Source organism: Macaca thibetana, chromosome 3, assembly GCF_024542745.1.
Source record: "Macaca thibetana thibetana isolate TM-01 chromosome 3, ASM2454274v1, whole genome shotgun sequence".
In the NCBI taxonomy this organism is placed as follows: domain Eukaryota; kingdom Metazoa; phylum Chordata; class Mammalia; order Primates; family Cercopithecidae; genus Macaca; species Macaca thibetana.
In genome coordinates, this window is record NC_065580.1 from 154,787,996 (window position 1) to 154,807,296 (window position 19,301).

The 19,301-nt window shown below is 52.1% G+C and overlaps 1 protein-coding gene across 4 annotated transcripts in view; it reads right to left on the bottom strand.

Moving 5' to 3' along the window:
- The window catches only part of ABCG1 (ATP binding cassette subfamily G member 1), a 76,828-nt gene that overhangs the window by 23,552 nt on the left and 33,975 nt on the right, over positions 1–19,301 (bottom strand). For all 4 annotated transcript variants that reach the window (XM_050785681.1, XM_050785679.1, XM_050785682.1 and 1 more), the window contains exon 3: positions 1,954–2,071. In XM_050785681.1, coding sequence (XP_050641638.1) covers positions 1,954–2,071 — 118 coding nt within the window. The remainder of the gene's footprint in view (positions 1–1,953; positions 2,072–19,301) is intronic.

A 19,301-nucleotide genomic window follows, 5' to 3' on the forward strand; every position in this document is an offset into this window, starting at 1 on the left:
GCCCAGTGGGAAGAGAAAGCTGCACACAGGCCTCTGTGGGATGGCATGTTTATACTAGGGTTAACGGCAGCACTTTCTTGACCTACCAAACAAAGATACGCAGGGATGGTCCTATACACAGCCGTGAGGTCGGGATGTACAGGCCCCGGATTTGTGGGGGTTTGTACCATTGGCTTCTGAACAATTCTGTGTGTAGCTCAGGCTGCACCCAACTGACCAAAGGCCAGACCTCTGCAGACTTCAGGCCTGGGAAGGAGCACCAGCAGAGAGGGGCCTGGACTGGTTCAGCCGAGTGCATGGCCCTTCTTCACCAGGGAGAATTCTCTCTGCTGAGCAAGCTGAGCACCTCCCGGATGCTCCTGTGAGGCGGGCAGTGCCTCACCAGGCACACTCATTCACTAGCTGGTTCATCGGCTCACTGCAGACCTACTGTGCGCCTCTGCCACCTGCCGTCGTGGGAGCATCAGTGCAGCCTGGGAGCTGGTGCATGCCACAGGCAGGCTATACACTATGCTTCTGAGGATCCAGTCGTTCCAGCCCTACCTCCTAGATGTTATGGAGAATAAAACAGACGCAAATCTATGGAGACTAATGAAAGCGTGTCTAGCTTCCAACTTTACTCAGTTTGTTACTATGACTGTGGGTCTGCAGCTGGGTCCCCTCTCTCCTCCGGGCACAGGCTGGGGTCAACTTGCTTCCCCTGGATCCCCAGGTCTGAAGGCCCTGTCCTGAGTGTTCTCCACAGGTCCGGGATGCCAAGCACCCACACAGGCTGCAAAGAGCTGTGAGTGTATTGAGGAACTGAGAAACCGCCACGCCTGCAGGAATACTCACTCCCCTCTAGCCCTGCGTCACTCTGAGAATTCAGCTTTAATCTTTAGATGTGACTGTCACAGGCAGGAATTTGCCATAAGTGAGATTTTTTCGAATCCCAATTTCCGGCATTAAGGTGTAATTCAGAAGCTCTAAGGAAAAGGGTGATATTTGCCATTTTTCCAGTAAATGAAATTGTTACTATTATTACTATTTGCCAAAGTTAGTAAATAAAACCAATCAGACATGAAAACAACTGACTTTAATAGAGCATTTTCTAAACACTTCTAAAGATTCTAATCTAAGTTTTCTAATCATTCCCAAATGGATGACATTGGACACAATGGTCGCCGACCTTCTTTGTTGTTGTTGTTGTTGTTTGTGTGTTTTTGAGATGGAGTCTCGCTCTTGTCACCCAGGCTGGAGGGCAGTGGCACGATCTCGGCTCACTGCAACCTCTGCCTCCTGGGTTCAAGTGATTCTCCTGCCTCAGCCTCCTAAATAGCTGGCACCTGCCACCACGCCCAGCTACTTTTTCTGTATTTTTAGTAGAGATGGGATTTCATCATGTTGGCCAGGCTGGTCTTGAACTCCTGACCTCAGGTGATCCACCCACTTCGGCCTCCCAGAGTGCTGCCATTACAGGTGCGAGCCACCACACCCAGCTCAAACTTCTAAACAACTAAGACCACCACAAGCCTCAGCCAAACAGTTCTCATCCTCTTCCGAAAATGCCTTGTCTCTCTTCAACTTGCGTTCACTCCTGTTCTCTCTAAGTTCTCTGACCACCCTGACCTTGACCTTCCTACCTCTTCCTGTCCCTTTGGCTGGGCTGAGCTCATCCAGGGTGCTGCTGTGGCCACTGTGCCCAGGGACCCCTCTCTGAGTGTGGGTCTCCACCCATCACGTGGCCCTTGGCGAGTGCAACCTCTCAAGGTCACTCTCTCCCCTGGACCCAGTTTCCTTCACAGATTCCAGAGCTTTCTGATCCTAAATCCACCTTGTGCTCCGCTGGAGCCTGTGTGTACAGAGCGTTCAGAGGTCACTGCCATAGACCACAGCCTGCTCCAGGTGACGGAGCTGACGGAAGGAGCTCCACTATCCCCATTGCTGGCCTGACACCCGGGCAGGGCTGCTCACCTGTATCCAGCCAGGATGTTCATTAGCGTGGACTTCCCGGCCCCGGAAGGGCCCATAATGGCCACCAGCTCACCACTATTGAACTTCCCGGAAATTCCTTTCAGAAGGGTCTTGTATCCTGCAAAAAGCAGATCATATTCATATTCGTTTCATTTTGTTTTATCTCTAATGCAGTAAATATGCAGATGTTCAAGTACACACGACTGAGGCCGAAGGCAACCTTTGACATGCACGGTAGAAAAGGCTGCATTCCAGGGAAGAACATGAACTTCATGTCTTTTGAATTCCCTGGTCTATGTCTTCAGTTGCATTTCACGGGTTATAATAATGATGATAACCAGCACGTGTGTAATGCTTTAGCGCTTACAAAGCACTTTCCCACTCATCGTCTAGTCTGTAAGGAATCCACCATTCCTGTCTCAGAGTGAGGAAGCGATGTCCAGTGGGCCCAGGTGACTTGCCCAGGCCCTCGGCCAGTGTGAGCGGAAGCCAGCTCTGGGCTGCAGCGCTACCGGCTTGCTCCTCCCCCGATATGCTATGCACGTGTCTGCACTAATTAATAATTCACTGACTGCATCTACAAGTTATTTATGCTTTATATATTTATATAAGTATAAATTATGTATGTATGATTTATTTAGAAATAATCAACATATGATTAAATAATCAATATATTATTAATCCCTTAATTAATAATTAAGAAAGTTTGTCATTTTGCAGCCACACCAAACTGCTTTGGAATTTCTGCCAAGTCTCCATCTCAGAGCTTTATAAAAGGAGAAAAGCTACACATCCCAAGCAGAGCCACGTTAATTTTTTTCAGCTAGACTGTTTAAAAGTGCTGTAAATAATAAAACAAAAGCAACTGGAGGCACAGATAATGACTCCCAATCCAGGGGCACGTCTCAGTGTAGTACCAGATCAGAATCCACCGTTAAATGATCAAGAATCATGTGAATGCAACTTCAGCTCCCACGCATTTCAGGGCACCTAATGAGACGTGGGGTCCTTGACCCAATCCCATGTTTTCGACTTTCTCCCGGTCCCCAGCTGGGCACACAAGCCTGTATGTTTCCATGAGTCTGGCCCAGGGGAGTTTGCTTCCTGCTGTCTTCCTGTCTTTCGTAGATAGGACACCGGAAAATGCCAACCTGTCACCAGGTGCCGCCTTAATTTGGATGTGGAGTCCCTGAGGCCTTGTTTAGGGGAGTCGGAGAGCTGCGGAAGCCAGTCAGGAAGCTCGGGACTGCCACTCATTACAGAGAGGGCGGTTGTCGCCCCAGGGAGGGCCAGAGAGTCATCCCAGCGGGGGTAGGGGCACAGGAAGAAAGGGCGGGGGCTGGAGAGCAGCTCAGAACTGCAGGTGAACCAGCTTGTACAACAGGACCGTGAATAACAATGCTTACAAACACACAGCACTTGAGGCCTAAACAGATGAGCAGGGCTGGAGGAGGACCAGGAACCCAAAGAACAGCCCTTATGCTGAGCTACGGGTACCCCTCAGTGGACAGGCAGACGGAAGAGCTGGGGACCACAGAGATCCTTCCTCCATAGGAGCAAGCTCCCTGCACCACGGAGTACCCAGGCCCCTGGGGACTCACATGATATCACCGAGAAAGCACTATATGCTGGGTACCTGCTAATTACTGCCTCTTGTCTATTCAGGGTGGAAGTGAGGCTGCTCCCCAGCAAACCTCCCTTAGGCTGTGTCCTCTCAAAGTTACGAGCTGCCTGAAGACGCCCGGTCACTGAGCTCACCAGCAGCCATCGTCTGACCATGGCCATGCCTCAGGTTCTCAGAAGCCTCTCTCCCTCCGTCCAGGACAGGCAGGGCCCACGTCTCCTGCTGGGCACAGCCTCTGAGCTCTCACCTGTGACAGTGCCTGGGGCTGACCCGCAGGGCTGGAGTACTGGATGGTCACCCCGGCTGGAGGAAGCACACACAGGCTGCGATGACCCCCAGGACCCCAGGAACAGGACAGGGTGTGGAGGCGGGAGCATTCGACCCTCGCATGGGAAAAGCAGGACAGGTGGTCTCAGGCTGGTCTTGCTATTGAGAACCACCAGACTGGAATTGCAAGAATATACACCAAACAGAGAGTGCACACAACTGGGGCTGCAGGCGTCCTCTCCACCTGGTCCTCATGGGGTCCAGCAGTGGACCCAAGGCCCAATTCGGGGCTGTACTTCTCTAATATTAGAAACCTGTTTTTCTTTCTTTCTTTTTTTTTTAAAAGTCATGCATTTGGGATTGAAGAATCTTAAAAGTGGCTCTGGAAGCAAAGTCCAGTAAACATTAGTCTGCCCTGCTGTGGGACAGCCCGGGCGCAACAGCGACCCTGTGCAGGTCTAAAAGTGAGTCCCAAGCTGAGGGGCCCAAGAAACACCAGTTAGAGGCTTCCTGTCGTAGTTGGGTTTCCTGAGTATCCAGCACACACATACCCCTCTCTATTTATGTAAGGAAATCATCCTCCCCGCAGAGCCCTGCATTTGGTTCCTCTTATAGAAATATAAAGCAAAGATGGGACCATCCTGCCCCGCCTGCCCTACTTACCCACCCTGAGCTCTGCTCAGCCCACTTCTTGGCATAATGGACATGCGCCTGCCTCCCTGTCCCTGTGGGCTCTGGTTCACGGGGCGTGCGGTCTTCCACTGTTTTTCTGGCTGGGATAAACGCCCAGGATGACAAGTGTGGAGACTGCCAGAGCCAGGCCCACTGAAGGCCCATCAGCCCCGTGCAGGATGCCCAGGTTCAGTATTTGAAACAGCCAGATGCTAGCCCAGACCAGAGTTTAGACACAACCCAGACCAGACCAGAGCCGCAGACCAGAACAGCCAGACCAGAACTTAGAACCCAGACCAGACTCAGACAGAACTCAAATCAGACCCAGAGAGAATCCAGAGAGAACCCAGACCAGACCCAGACAGAACCCAGACCAGACCAGATAGAACCCAGACCAGATAGAACCTAGACCAGACCCAGACAGAACCCAGACCAGACCCAGACAGAACCCAGACCAGACCCAGACAGAACCCAGACAGAACCCAGACCAGACCCAGACAGAACCCAGACCAGACCCAGAGAGAACCCAGACCAGACCCAGACAGAACCCAGACCAGACCCAGATAGAACCCAGACCAGACCCAGACAGAACCCAGACAGAACCCAGACCAGACCCAGACAGAACCCAGACCAGACCCAGACAGAACCCAGACCAGACCCAGATAGAACCCAGACCAGACCCAGATAGAACCCAGACCAGACCAGATAGAACCCAGACCAGGTCTAGAGAGAACCCAGATTAGACCTAGACAGAACCCAGACAGAACCTAGGCCAGACTAGAGCCTCAGACCAGAAACTAAATGGAACTCAGATAAAAACCGCAGACCAGAACCCATGAGAGCGCTAGGCAGGGCAGGGCTGGCCTCTGTGAGCCTGGGTGGGAGGAGGGCTCCGCTCCCCATTTATTCCACTTTAATCAGTACCTGTTTCCTCCGCTTCCCTAGACTAACCCTAAAGTCTTTATCAATTGCTGGATTGTCTCTGAGCATTGCACGCTAAGAAGAAGTGATGCAGCTTAATCTCTTTTTTAAGGGAGATAAATTCATAGTTAATTAAGGCAAAAACAAGCCATAAGTTCAACCAGACTTCTCTGGGAAATGGAAAGAAATGGGAGGCGAGGGCCATCGAGAACCAGAGGAGAGAATGGGGTCTGAGCAGGGCCCCAGGCACCAGACACCTGCTCAGGAATTAATTCCCTAAGTGACACTGGCAGTCTACGTTTCTTCTTGGGACCCTAACATCAACGTCTTTGAAAACAGGGAACTGGACAAGATGGTTTCTAGTGTCTTAACTATCCTAGAAAGGAAGCAAATGCTCTATGAGCCTGTGAAAATCCTTGCTCCATAACACAAAATGTGGGAGCTTAGCAAGGGGCACAATTAGCAGTGCCCGGGGCTGTGGTCATCGCCCGAGGACAGAGATGGGAGGATGACAGAAGAGTGCTCCAGATAACGTGGTGACGGACTGTCCTTGGAGCCGCAGACCTACATGATCAGAGAGGAGCAAATCCCTTGGGATATTCCGAAGACAACCCACAGAGTCTATCTCTGCCGCTTTTACGGTTTGTTCGCTAAGATGATGCATACTTGGGAGAGACGGGGACAGAGCACGCTGGTCCTTCGGAGCTACTCACTATAAAAGGAGCAGTGGAAGCCCCGTGATCCCAGACCCTCCTAATCAGACTCACCATGGCTGAATTTCATATTGCAATTATTTTATTTTATTTTATTTTATTTACTATGTATTTATTTTAGTTTTTAGTTTTTTTGAGACAGAGTCTCACTCTGTCACCCAGGCTGGACTGTAGTGGTGCGATCTGAGCTCACTGCAAACTCCACCTCCTGGGTTCAAGCGATTCTCCTGCCTCAGCCTCCCAAGTAGCTGGGACTACAGAGTCTCACTCTGTGGAGTGTAGTGGTGCGATCTCAGCTCACTGCAAACTCCACCTCCTGGGTTCAAGCGATTCTCCTGCCTCAGCCTCCCAAGTAGCTGGGACCACAGGTGTCCGCCACCACGCCAGGCTAATTTTTTTTGTATTTTTAGTAGAGACAAGGTTTCACTGTGTTAGCCAGGATGGTCTCGATCTCCTGACCTTATGATCCGCCCACCTCGGCCTCCCAAAGTGCTAGGATTACAGACGTGAGCCACCGCACCCAAACTCATATTGCAATTCACAAGTCCACTGTCAAAGCAAAACCAAGAGCAAGCCCACTTACCCAGGCTGAAGAGAGAAGAACCCTGTCTAGGAAGGGGAGGCCTGCAGATGAATCTCTCAAGCCACGAGGGGCAAGCTATGGCAGCACGCTAAGGGGCTGCCTTGCTAAGGGGGTGGCCAGGGCTGGCAGGACACCACTGACTGAAGAGGTGGAGAAAAATGTCTCCAGGCCATCCCAGCCTGTGGTCCTGAGCCAGCTCACAGTCCGGTGTAGTGGACCAGAGGTGCACATCTGGAAAGCCTGAGAAGGCAACAGTGGTCAGGCCGCCCTGCGGTGTGTTAGAGCTGACCTCTTTCCAGGGCTCATCCTCTCACAGCCCTGGAAGTTGGAAGTCCTCACTGGAAGTGTCCTCAGGGCCGTGCTCCCACTGAAGGTGCTAGGGGAGGACCTCCCCTGCCTCTGCCAGCTGCTGGTGCTCCAGGTGTTCCTTGACGTGTGGCTGCCTCCCTTTGATCTCTCCTCTGTCTGCACGTGGGCCTCTCCCCTGTGTGTCTGTTACTCTGTGTCCAAATTCCCATCTTCTTATCCGGACAGCTGTCATATGGGATCAGGGATCCACCCTACTTCAGCATGACCTCATCTTAACTAATGCCATCTGCAGTGACTCTGTTTCAAGTAACGCCACATTCTTAGGGAGCAGAGGTTAGAACTTCAACATATCTATTGGGGGGACACAGCTCAACCCACAGCAGAGCACAATGCTAGAGAGAAAGCGCCACCCGGGGCTGTGGCACTGGATGCAGCCTCCAGGAGGAAACAGACCTGTGGGTGCCGGAATGAGGGCCGCGAGGGCCTGAGCACTCTGGACTCTGTTATCAGGGGTGCAACCCTGCCCAAGCACAGCTGCAGCTCCTAAGAACCCCTATGCGCACTTGGAAAGATGGTATGAAGCTGTCCCGTGTGGGGATGGGGGACCAGCACGAGCGAGCGTCAGCAAGCTGGCTCTGGTCCCAAGGAGCTCAGCCAAAGGGCCCAAGAGGTGGGCCCCCAAAGTCCCTCACACAGTGACTCCAGAAGACGGTGGCTCCATGGAGCTTGCTCAGACCTGACTGTACTCAAGGAGAGGGGTGTGAGCCCAGGCTGGCCGGGGAGCATGGCACCCTCCCACCTACTGTCTGCCACCTCAGGCAGAAACCATGAGAGCTAGTGGCCTCAAGGCCAGAGATGGAGTCCTGGTGTTGTCAAGGCTTCCCGAGACCCAACCCTCCCTGTGCACGTGCCCCCAGTCAAGACCCTGAGAGAGCTCCCCAGAGCACACCAACCAGCACCCCAAAGAGCGCTCCTCTATCCCACCTCTCCGGGTCTTCCCCCTTCCCCCATATGGCCTTCTGTCTCCCACCTCCTTCCCTCTCTCCTCTGTCTCCCTCTCTCTCCTCTCTGTCTCTCCCTCTCTCTCTCTTTCTCCCCACCTTCTCTCTCTCACCCTTCACCTTTCCTTTGCCAGCATCCTCTGAGAAGTAGAAACCTCACCTTCCCATCTCTAAACATTCAGCCCTAGCCCAGTGCAGATACTCAAGTGTCGCTGAATGGATGGATGAATGGATGAATGGATGAACAGTTGGATGGATGGATGGATGGATGAATGGATGAACAGTTGGATGGATGGATGGATGGATGGATGGATGGATGGATGGATGGATGGATGGATGGTTGGATGGTTGGATGGATGGATGGATGGATGGATGGATGGATGGATGGATGGGCAGATGAGTAGATGGATGGATGGATGGATGGATGAATGGATGGATAGATGGACAGACAGATGGATGAATAGATGAATGAATGGATAGCTGGATTGATAGATGGAAGGATGGAAGGATGGATGGATGGATAGATGGACAGACAGATGGATGAATAGATGAATGAATGGATAGCTGGATTGATAGATGGAAGGATGGAAGGATGGATGGATGGATGGATGGATGGATGGATGGATGGATGGATGAATGAATGGATAGATGGACAGACAGATGGATGAATAGATGAATGAATGGATAGATTGACAGATGGATGGATGGATGGATGGATGGACAGATGGATGGATAGATGAACAGATGTTTAAAAACCATGCAGATGAAGCATTTAGTAATGTTTAAAATTAAGTGGATACTAAAGAGTTTCCTGAGTTATCCCCTCCCTCAGAATGAGCCACTTTTAGCACATTAGAGATTCAGAGACAGCCTGTGCACACGTCCTGAATTCCAGTGATCATGAATATAAAGAGACAATGTTGGAATGAAGCTGCTCCTCCTAAAGGCCAGCTGGCCAACCCCAAACCAGGCACCCCAGATGAGCCGGGCATCCCACAGCCGCCATATGACGCACGTCGTCTTCTGCTTCTGGCTCTGTCACTGCCCTTGAGGCCCTGAGAATGTCAGTTCTGTGAGGATGTGAGCAAGACTAGCTTCTTGATTATCATGCCCCATGAGCCTAGAATGGAGCCTGCACAGTGGTTACTGGAAGGAAATGTTCATGGAGCTCACAAGACAGGAAGGGCTCTTGGCACAAGTGAACCTCGAGCAACATCCTGTCTCAGGCAACGCTGTGGCCTTGTTGTCTCTTCCTACACCTCCCTTCTGAGAGGACAGACCCCTTTGGGACCAGAGCCATCAGGCAATGTCCAGAGGCCACTGCAGGCCCAGCTGCCTGGCCCCTCCCCAGAGTGTAATGGCAGGATCAACCTACTTCAGGCATTTTTATGGGGTCACTGGCTCCCTCTGTCTTGTGTTACATAAGCACAAACCCCTCCCCAGTGGACAGGACAGAAATCATCAGGAAGCCCATAGACAATGGCCATGGAAACATGACTGCTGTGTTCACTTCTGAGTAATTATGTTTTGCTATAAACGTTGCTGAGGTGTAGAAAACACAGAGAAGTGTGCAGACCGTAAACACATAGCTTCATGTGCTTTTCCAGATCGAACACAACGGGGTCCCAGCCCCCAGATCAGAACCGGGACATGGCGGAGGGCTCCTAGGAGCTCCCTCACACCCCCTTCCTTTTGTTTCAGGGATAACTGCTTTTAAATCTAAAGTAAACCCCCAAAGGTGTTGATTTTTAAACAAAGAAATACAACTTTTCCAAAAGTAAACCCCCAAAGGTGTTGATTTTTAAACAAAGAAATACAACTTTTCCAAAACAAACAATAAAAAGGACTGTTTCCTCCCTTGGAAATGAAGGCAACATTCCTTTGCCCATGGAAAAATCAAGACACCTTTCTGAGATGGAGATTGCCCCCCAGTAATGCCATGAGCCCTGTTAGCTGCTGTGGCCGGCTTGACAGCCCGCCCCTGGGACAAGGTGATTCCGGCCTAGAAGGAATTTCAGGAAGGCACTGAATGTTTACATTTCCCACATTAGCTAACAGTGCTTCACAAAGATACCGATACCTGTCAACTGTGAAAACCTAGGAAGAGTCACGGGACACAGCAGCATCGCTGGGGGCTGGGAGACTTTTCCTCTGCAGAAATGTGCCCTTGAAGGAGGCACACGCAGGGCCAGCCCAGTCCCCGGGCAGAGGCCATGAGTCACAGAATGGGCCTTGCCAGGCCAAAGTTCACTGGGGTGGGCACGGTGCCAGCCTTGCTCCTGTCACTCTGCTTAGGCCTCACAGCAGCGAGTGCTGCATCCTTCTCCATCTTTTACAGGTGACATACAAGGGCTTGGAGAGGGTTAATGACCTGCCCAAGGCCATGCGGTAGGTCAGCAGAGGATCCAAGATTCCAACCCCTTCTGCCAAACCCGGAGGCGGCTCTTGCGCCTGGGGCCACGAGTGCCTTTGCCAGGCCCCGCAGAGCGGTTCCCGGCCCTTCCCCTCCTCTCTCCCTCCTCCTCCGAGTGGGCACGTTCCCATTGAATCAATAGGGTCAGCTCAATCCAGAATTGTGCATTTAGTCTGATATCGCAAGAAATATTGAACAGAGGATGAGAAGGAATTTCAGGCCTTTCCCCTCATAAAGAAGAAACCCCGTGGGTCACCTGAGGCTAAGAACACCGCTCAGGTGTGGGCAGGGTAGCTCGCAGCGCTGATGCAGTGAGACGCTCTGAAAGCTACGGCCATAAGAACTCCTATGCCCATTCAAAGAGATCTTCACTTGTGCAACTGACCTTTATCTTTCAATTTATGTTTCATTCCACAAAACATCCTCCGAAAAAAGGAAAATTCTTGCCAGGGCGTGGGAAAGTCTCCTGTCCTTCAGGGAGGACTCGAGCCCTGTTTACACGAAGGACTCCTTGCAGCCCCTGCTAGGAAGCATGCTTCCCCAAGCCAAATGCATGCTCCCCAGACCTTCGTGTGAGAAACACCTCTCCTGCCACCTGCCCAGCAACCAAGGGATCTGACCCCCTTGGGAACCATTAGGTCCCCAGTCCTGGTTACCTGCAGAAAATAATAAGCAAGTGACTGGCTCACTCAGGTTTCACTGAACGAGCTGCGGTTTGGAAAGGGGCCTGCTGCTTCTCGAGAGACCCTGGGGGAGATCGGTCATTGGGTTTTGTTTCCCAGCAGCACCGACAAAGGCGTGTTGTCCACCTGCCCTGGGCTGGGCTGGGAACAGGTGAAGTGGGCGCCCGCAGAGAATCAGGGCCTTGTTTTGTGGTTGTCCAAATGTCAAATGTCACTCTGATAGCTCAGCGTTCTGACCTCTCCGCGAGTTAAGTACGCCATAAACATAACTGTGGATAAACAGCAGGGACAAGAGGCCATCCTGTGTTTACGGAGCTCTGCAGCCGAGGTCGCAGCGTGTTTCGCCATCCTTGTCTTGTTCACTCACCCGCCAGCTTCCCGAGGGGACCGGGCCAGGGAGGACATTCTTCTTCCAAGCCAGGGTGAGGCAATGCGTCTCCTCACAAGCGGGCGGTCCCTGATATACAGAGGGACACTCGGGGTTTCAGTGGAGAGAGGGGGCGGGGAGCTGCCCAAGCTTCCCCCAGGCGCCCGTGGATTCTGTGCCCCTTCAGCCAGGCCAGGGAGTCTGCAATAGAGTTTCCTATCCTGCCCGTCTGTTTTCTCAGGAGTCATCCTCTCTCATGGGAGAAGACGCCATGCAGACAGTACTGTTCCCACCGGCCGCTCCTATCGCCCCACGTCCAGGAGGTCAGCTTTCCAACTGCAAACATCAAAACGCTGTCACCCTGGCCTGAGCACAGCAGGGGATCTGAAATCCCCTCACAAATGGCTCTGTTTAGTAAACATGCAGCCAGTGGGACTCCAGAGCTGCCTGGGTGGCAGGGCAGGGGGCAAGAGCACTCCTGTACTAGAAGAAGAAAGATGGCAGCAAACAGGAGAGAGGGAGGCGCACAGCTGTGGGGCTGTGGGGAAAAGTGGGTAGCTCATGGGGGAACAGAGGTGGGGTTTGCTTTCTGGGTCCTTGTTCAGTTTCTGGGATGCCTCTATTTTCTTTCCTTCCTGCTAAAGGATATTTTCCTCTCCTTGGCTCCTGGGCAGCAGCTGGGTGGGGCTGAGTGCAAAGACTGAGAGGGGAAGTGAGAAGTCCATCCTGCTCCACTGTGACCTCTAATGCCACCAGCTGGTGTGTGTTTGGTGGAGGGGGTCACTGGGGAGTTCGGGCCCTCTGACAGGGCTCCTCTCCTCCTTAAATAACATGGTTTCAGATACTCTGGTGAGCTCTTTTGAAAATCTTTTCAACTGCAAAAGAACCCAAACAAAATCCTGCAGAGGGAATGCTGGGAAGGAAGACTCAGCCACATTCAGGCTCCCCGTTTCCACAGGTGATGAGCCCCCGGCAGGAACAGCAGCGTCACAGTCTCAGCATCTCAGGACCCCTCCAGAGGGGCCCTGGCCCCAGCCTGGCCACCATTCAGCCCCGTGGTGGAAGCTGGGTCCTAGAAACACCCAGCGCCCAATGCCACCTGCTGGGTTGAAGTGAGCATCTACTCTGAATGCCTTTAGGGCCCTGTGGCCAGTTTCACTCGAGAAGCAACACAACGCATCCTCACCTTCCTCCGTGGGATCGCCAGGAAAACCCCAACCATAGGCCCTTCCTACCCCATGAGCCGCTGACAAGACTTTGCCACTGATAGAGACCACCCCCAGGTGATGGGGCCCTCCCTGGACTTGGGCTGACCACATGTAGGATGCTGCACTGCCCTGAAGAAGCCAGCAGGAAAGGGTAAGACCAGGCCAACACCACAGTCCAACCCACCACTGCTGAGCTTCAGGGCCGCTCAAGCCTGGGAGGAATATATGGGGGGTCTTCTTTCTCCTGCTGGGCCCCTTTGCCATAGGCCTCTCTCTCCCCTGCTGTCTTCCTTTCTTCCATCCAAAGGGAGGAGGCAATGGGCTAATGAGAAAACACCCCAACTCTGCCTCTTCCTAAACTATGAACTGCGGCAAGTGGCAAATCCGTGAGCTGCTTGCCCTCAGGTAAACACCCATCACCGAGTAACTGCATGGATTAAATGCACGTGCAAATGCCCACTGGGTTGCAAACACACGGCTCTAGCAATCCTGCCAGTTTTTATCAAATGAGTGGCACTTAGGAAATAAGGTAATGGCCAGCTCCTCAGAAGCAATGCCACTCGATTTGCCTCCGTAGTCTGAGGGCCCACGGGACGACTCCAGACAGGGAGCCTCAGTCAATGCACCTTGAGTGGACGGTTGGATGGGGGCATGATGACAAGGATTGAGCCCTCTAGGCCAGACATTGGACCCTTTTTCCCTAAAGAGCCGAATCGCAGATATTTTAGGTTTTGCAGGACACACCATCTGTCATAACCACTGAGCTCTCCAGTTTAGCAGACGCTAAAGCAGCCATGTGCATGTGCATGGCGGTGGCTACTGCAACGAAACTTCACTTACAAACTCAAGCAGAGCACAGATCTCGTCTCCAGGCTGTGTTTTGCTGACTCTGCCCCAGAACTCTGGAGCTGAGCCCAGCACCAGCGACATCTGGGAACGTGATGTCGTCTCTCTCACACCAAGTCATGTCTCCCAGGTAGGGGCATGTGCAAGGTGGAAGAAAACCCAGCTAAGGCTGGGGATGCACCCTGTGCTCTTGGGGGAAGACAGGGTATGAGAACAGGACAACTGAGGTGGGTCTGAGAGAAAGGCAAACTTGGATCACCACCAGGAACAAGGGAAAGGACTGATTATGCCCTCAAGGAGCTCTGAATCCTACGGTTCTCCAGAATTCTGGAGTGAACGATTCAAACTCCCCTCACATGAGAAGGTTGATTTGTCAGCTGATAAAGAAAGCTCTGGAGCAGCTCTCTCCCGGGTGCTCCTAGACACCCACTGTGCCCTCCTAATTAGGGAACAAAGCTGCTGCTGGGGTTACCACCCAGAGCTGCAGCCCTCAGAGCCACCTGCAGGGGGCAGCCCTCATCCCGAGTCTTAGAGCAGCTGCCAGCAGGCGCCCTGTTCCCCTGAGAGGCAGAAGAAGGCTGACCTTGGCTGTTCTCTAGTAGAATGCTCTAGAGGAGACTAATGGAGGGATGGATGGAGAGGGTGATGGAGTGGACGGATGGAGGGATGGATGGACGGATAGATGGAGGGATGGATGGAGAGGGTGATGGAGTGGACGGATGGAGGGATGGATGGACGGATAGATGGAGGGATGGATGGAGAGGCTGATGGAGTGGACGGATGGAGGGATGGATGGACGGATAGATGGAGGGATGGATGGAGAGGGTGATGGAGTGGACGGATGGAGGGATGGATGGACGGATAGATGGAGGGATGGATGGAGAGGCTGATGGAGTGGACGGATGGAGGGATGGATGGACGGATAGATGGAGGGATGGATGGAGAGGGTGATGGAGTGGACGGATGGAGGGATGGATGGACGGATAGATGGAGGGATGGATGGAGAGGCTGATGGAGTGGACGGATGGAGGGATGGATGGACGGATAGATGGAGGGATGGATGGAGAGGGTGATGGAATGGATGGATGGAGGGATGCAAGGAGGGATGGATGGAGTGGATGGAGATATGGGTGTTTCCAAACTTCAACCGGGTACACTAGGAACATGTTCAAGGCAACCACCAACTGCAAATCCCAGAGTGAGTTTCAGGAGTGCAGCACTGGGGACTCGGGGTGTGGTGAACTCTGAATGGAGAGAGGGATGCATTGAGGGATGGAGGGAGGGATGGAGGAAGATATGGAGGGAGGGATGGGGGGATATGGAAGGAGGGATGGAGGGAGGGGTGGAGGAAGGATAGAGGAAGATATGAAGGGAGGGATGGAGAGAGAAATAGATGGAGAGATAAAGGGAGGGATGGGGGATGGGTGGCGGGAAGAATTAATGGAGGAACAGATAGAGTGATGGTTGGAGAGGCTGATGGAGTAGATGGGGAAATGGGAGGAAGGATGGATGGAGTAAGTGGAGGGATGAGTGGAGGGATGGATGGAGAGGCTGATGGAGTGGATGGGGAAATAGGTGGAAGGATGGAGGGAGTGGATGAAGGGGTGAGTGGAGGGATGAGTGGAGGGGAGGATTAATGGAGGGATGGATGGAGGGAAGGATCTTCACGAAGCCTCGCTCTGTTCCTGAAGAACATCTTTTCTAGCACAGGCCTTACGGTGCAGGGAGATCTCCTGGGACTGTGCATGCAGTTCAGTGTCCAGTGTAAGCACATCTTCAAGTATGACATTCTTCTTTGCCACACATTTCAATACATACTGATTTCTGGAATATTTCATCCACTGTGGAAGGCGGTAAGCATCATGCAAATGTGTCCAAAGTAAGGAGGCTGGCTGGAGTCTGGAGCTCTCAGCATGGTCCTTCCCCAGGGTCACTGCCGTGCCCTACACAGCTGTCTCAGCAATATGCTTTAGGACAAGAACGCTTCAGGTGGAGGGGTGATGGCCCCCAGCATGTCCACTCCCACTGCCAAATGAGCTCCAAGTACATCCTGCTAACGCTGTTTGTATTCACCAGTCCTGTATCTTTATTATAGGACCAGGCAATGGGAAGAAAAACTCAGGCCAGATGCTGCAGAGGCTGCAGGTGCCATGGATATTCTACATAGACTCCAGCCCAGCTGGGTTCCCAAAAAGTTGTCTGCACATTGATTGACTGGAATCTCCTGGGGAGCTCTGAGAAACACTTCTGATGGAACGAGCCTGGGGCATGACCCAGGTGATTCCAATGGGCCCTGAAGTTTCCAAATGGGCTCTAGAGTTCTGCCTCTAATTAGCTGTGTGACCTTGGGCAAGTTCCTTGAGTTTTTAAAATGTGTTTTCTTCATCTGGTAATGGGCACGAATGAGTACTTAACCTTAAGGGCGTCTGTGAAGACCAAACAAGAGAATGTGTGTGAAATGTCTCATATTGAGCTCGGCCTATAGCAAGTGTTTAATAAACACTGGCTGCTGGAGTTGCAATTAGAGACAAAATATCACAACAAAAGGCATGCTGGAAAATGCAAGCAATGTGAGAATGATGGCAAGAGAGGTCTCTCTTCATTTCAAGGAGTGACAGCTGCGCGGACACAGCCACGTGAATTAAGAATCCTGACTGGGTCCTGGAGCCTGAGGAGGGCACGCACTCCCACCAAGGAGAGTGGACCTAAGGCTTAACATTGCAGACCCGGATCCTTAAGCTCGTGATCATTTCTGAAGAGCCAGAGCCTGTTCCTGTAATGCTCCCAGATCCCTCTGAATGCAAAGAAGCTGTCAGTCTCTGGGAGGAGCAGAAAGGGCTGCCTGGTGGGAACCCTGTCCCCAGCACGCTGAGAGCTGACCTGTGCCTGTAAAAACTGTGAAAACTGCTTTCTCTTCATGGGTCGGTGTCCCAGAGAATGCAGATGGGATATTTGTTGTGACATTATTTCTCATCACCCAGGCACACAGGTGACCTGGAGCCACAGCCATCTGTAGCCAGTACACCCAGTCAGGGTGTGGATACTCCGGGTACTCTGGATACTCTGGCAGGAAGGTGTGAGTAGGGACCAGGTGCAGACACCACAGTCTGGCCAAGAGAATGGTGGTACAGACCAGCCTCTCCTGACCATGCCCCGGAGCCCCATCAGAGAGGGCCCACCCTCTGTAGACTCGGCAGCCGCTGGAAGACCACTTCCTGGCGGGAGGGCAGGCAGGTAAGTGTTCTGCCTGTTACACTGCTAGCATCTTTCTTGTATGGGAAACCACTTTATGGGGCCTTTCAGGGTTAAGCCCTGTGCCTGTGTAATTAATCTGCCTAAATGATGGCAGCAGCCCTAAGAGGGAGGTTTATCACACGCAGGTTTCACAAGACGGGGAGGCTTGGGAAGGCTACAGGGCTCACCCAGAGACCCCTCGAAAGAAAGTGTGCACACCTGGATCCAAGTCAAGGCACCAGACTCCCAGTGGCTCCCCCCAATGGCTGCTACTGCTCTAGGGGCCCCCTGGCTCCAGCTGGATCACCCTGGGGACACAGAGATGGGCTAGAAAACAAAGTGGACATTTGTCTAATAACAAAAGTTCCCAAAGACTACACTATCAACCATAGCCCCATTCTCTGCAGAACTCACCAGTTAAGAAGGAGAAGGGCTCGGGGCGCTGTTCCCCGGGAGCCCGAGAGGCTTCAGCAGGAGAACTGGAGAGATGTTCATTGAAAGTAGGGCCACGTCCCCTCTAAACAGGTGGGGCGCTTGAGCATGGATTAAAGGGAAAGTCAACACACATAAAACCAGAAGAAACAATGAGTGTGGTCTCTGAGAGCTGCTCTGTGATTTCTGTAAAAACATCCCAGCCCCAAGTGGGGAAGAGAAGAGCTCACAGCTGAAATTCTCACTGGCATTTCCTCCTGCCTATTACAACTGAAGGGGCCCTCAGACAGTGCATCTGCCCCGTACACACAGTGTGCGCACACACACCATGATACACACCCACGCCATGCACACACCATGTGCACATAGGCACATGTGCATGCACACACACACACACATGGACACGTGTGCACTCACACTATGCACTCACACATACACATCCACCCATACACACACATGTACATCACGTGCACACACACCATGCATGCACAATCATATGCTGACACGGACACACCATGTACACACATCCTGTGTGCACGCACACACCCCCTGCACACCACACCCCACAGGCTGACTAGTTCATCAGATCACTAGCAACAGGGCCCTGCCCCTGCGCAGGTACTGAAATATAACTGGAAATCATTTACATCTGCCTGTCAGGCATGAAGCATTTTCCATCCCTGCGGTATTTTTATACTTCTAAAAGCAGAATTGGTCTTTTTCCAGGCTTCTAAACCTGGCTGGAACTATTAAGAATAAAATTCTTCCCATTATTTAAATTATGTCAATAGCATCAATAAGGTTGCCAAATGATCTCCAAGTCTCACATTAACCTCAATCTGAAAACTACAAAGGAGGACCCAGCTTCCCCACCCAAAGCCGTGATTTTTCTCTGGATGCCAACATTGATGGGATGAGCCCAGCTGCGCTGCACTCCCTCCCCTCCCCCTCACTCCCCATTCATCTCAGCCCTGAGCTGAAAGGGGCTCCTTCTCAAACGGACTGTCTTGTTCTCCCAGACCCCTCTTCCTCCCTCCCCAAGAGCAAGCCGAAGGCAGAAAGGACAGAAATCCACATTCTATGACATCCAGTGACATCTTTTTATCCTACTTGTTTCTTCCCCCTAACGCCCAAGGGCCTTCTCATCGACTGCCTCCATTTTCGTGATCATGTGGCAAAGCCATGCACTGATCAATCCTCTTCTTGCTTTTTGCACCTTCTGAAACAGCAAGGGGGCTTTTGTGCCAACCACAAGAACAGGAAGAAGGTCTGGGAAGTTGGGCTTAATAACATCAAAATGGATCTGAAAACACACATGAGGGATTCTAAGTCACAGGGAGCAAGAACTGCTCATAAAATGAAGACAGTATCATTTGCCCACTAGTGTGCCAAGAACAGGCCACCCCTCCCTACCACCCCTCAGTGAGTGTGGGGCAGGAAGCCCACTCTGGCGCCAGGAGAACAGCTGATTTAATTTGTCAGACTATGAAAATCTGCCGCTGGATTTCGAACAGATGCTGTGCTCTGAAGTTGACTGGATGATAGGCAAAGCTGCAAGCATCTATGTGGTTTCTCCAAGCATGACTTTAATGGCCTTAACATGGTCACCTGACCACAGCCAAGGATTGTTTTCTTGTGTCATCCTGGTTCTGGGGTCTCCCTCACATTCAGCATTCCTCATCCATCCTTCTGTCCATTTCTCCATCCCTCCACTGCCCCCAGTCCCTTTCCTTCACCAGCCTCCTCATCTCATGGGTTTCATCCCTGCCCCTAATTCTAAGCAACAGCAGCTGTCTCCTTCCTGTCTGCTCGGATCGGGTATTTTGAACTGTGCTATGCACAGGTCAGCATCCCACAGTGATGGGAGTAATCACATCAATAAATATCGCGCAAAGGGAGTAGTGACACCAATAAATATCACCAAAATGATGTTCAGTCTCCCTTAGGCACCCCAAGGAGGCACACACGACCTCCTCACTTCCCTATAATCCCAACAGTAACAGCTGGCAGGTCCATTGATCTCATCCCCAATCCTACAGAGGGTCCCCTGACGCTCCTTCAAAGCCAAGTTACCC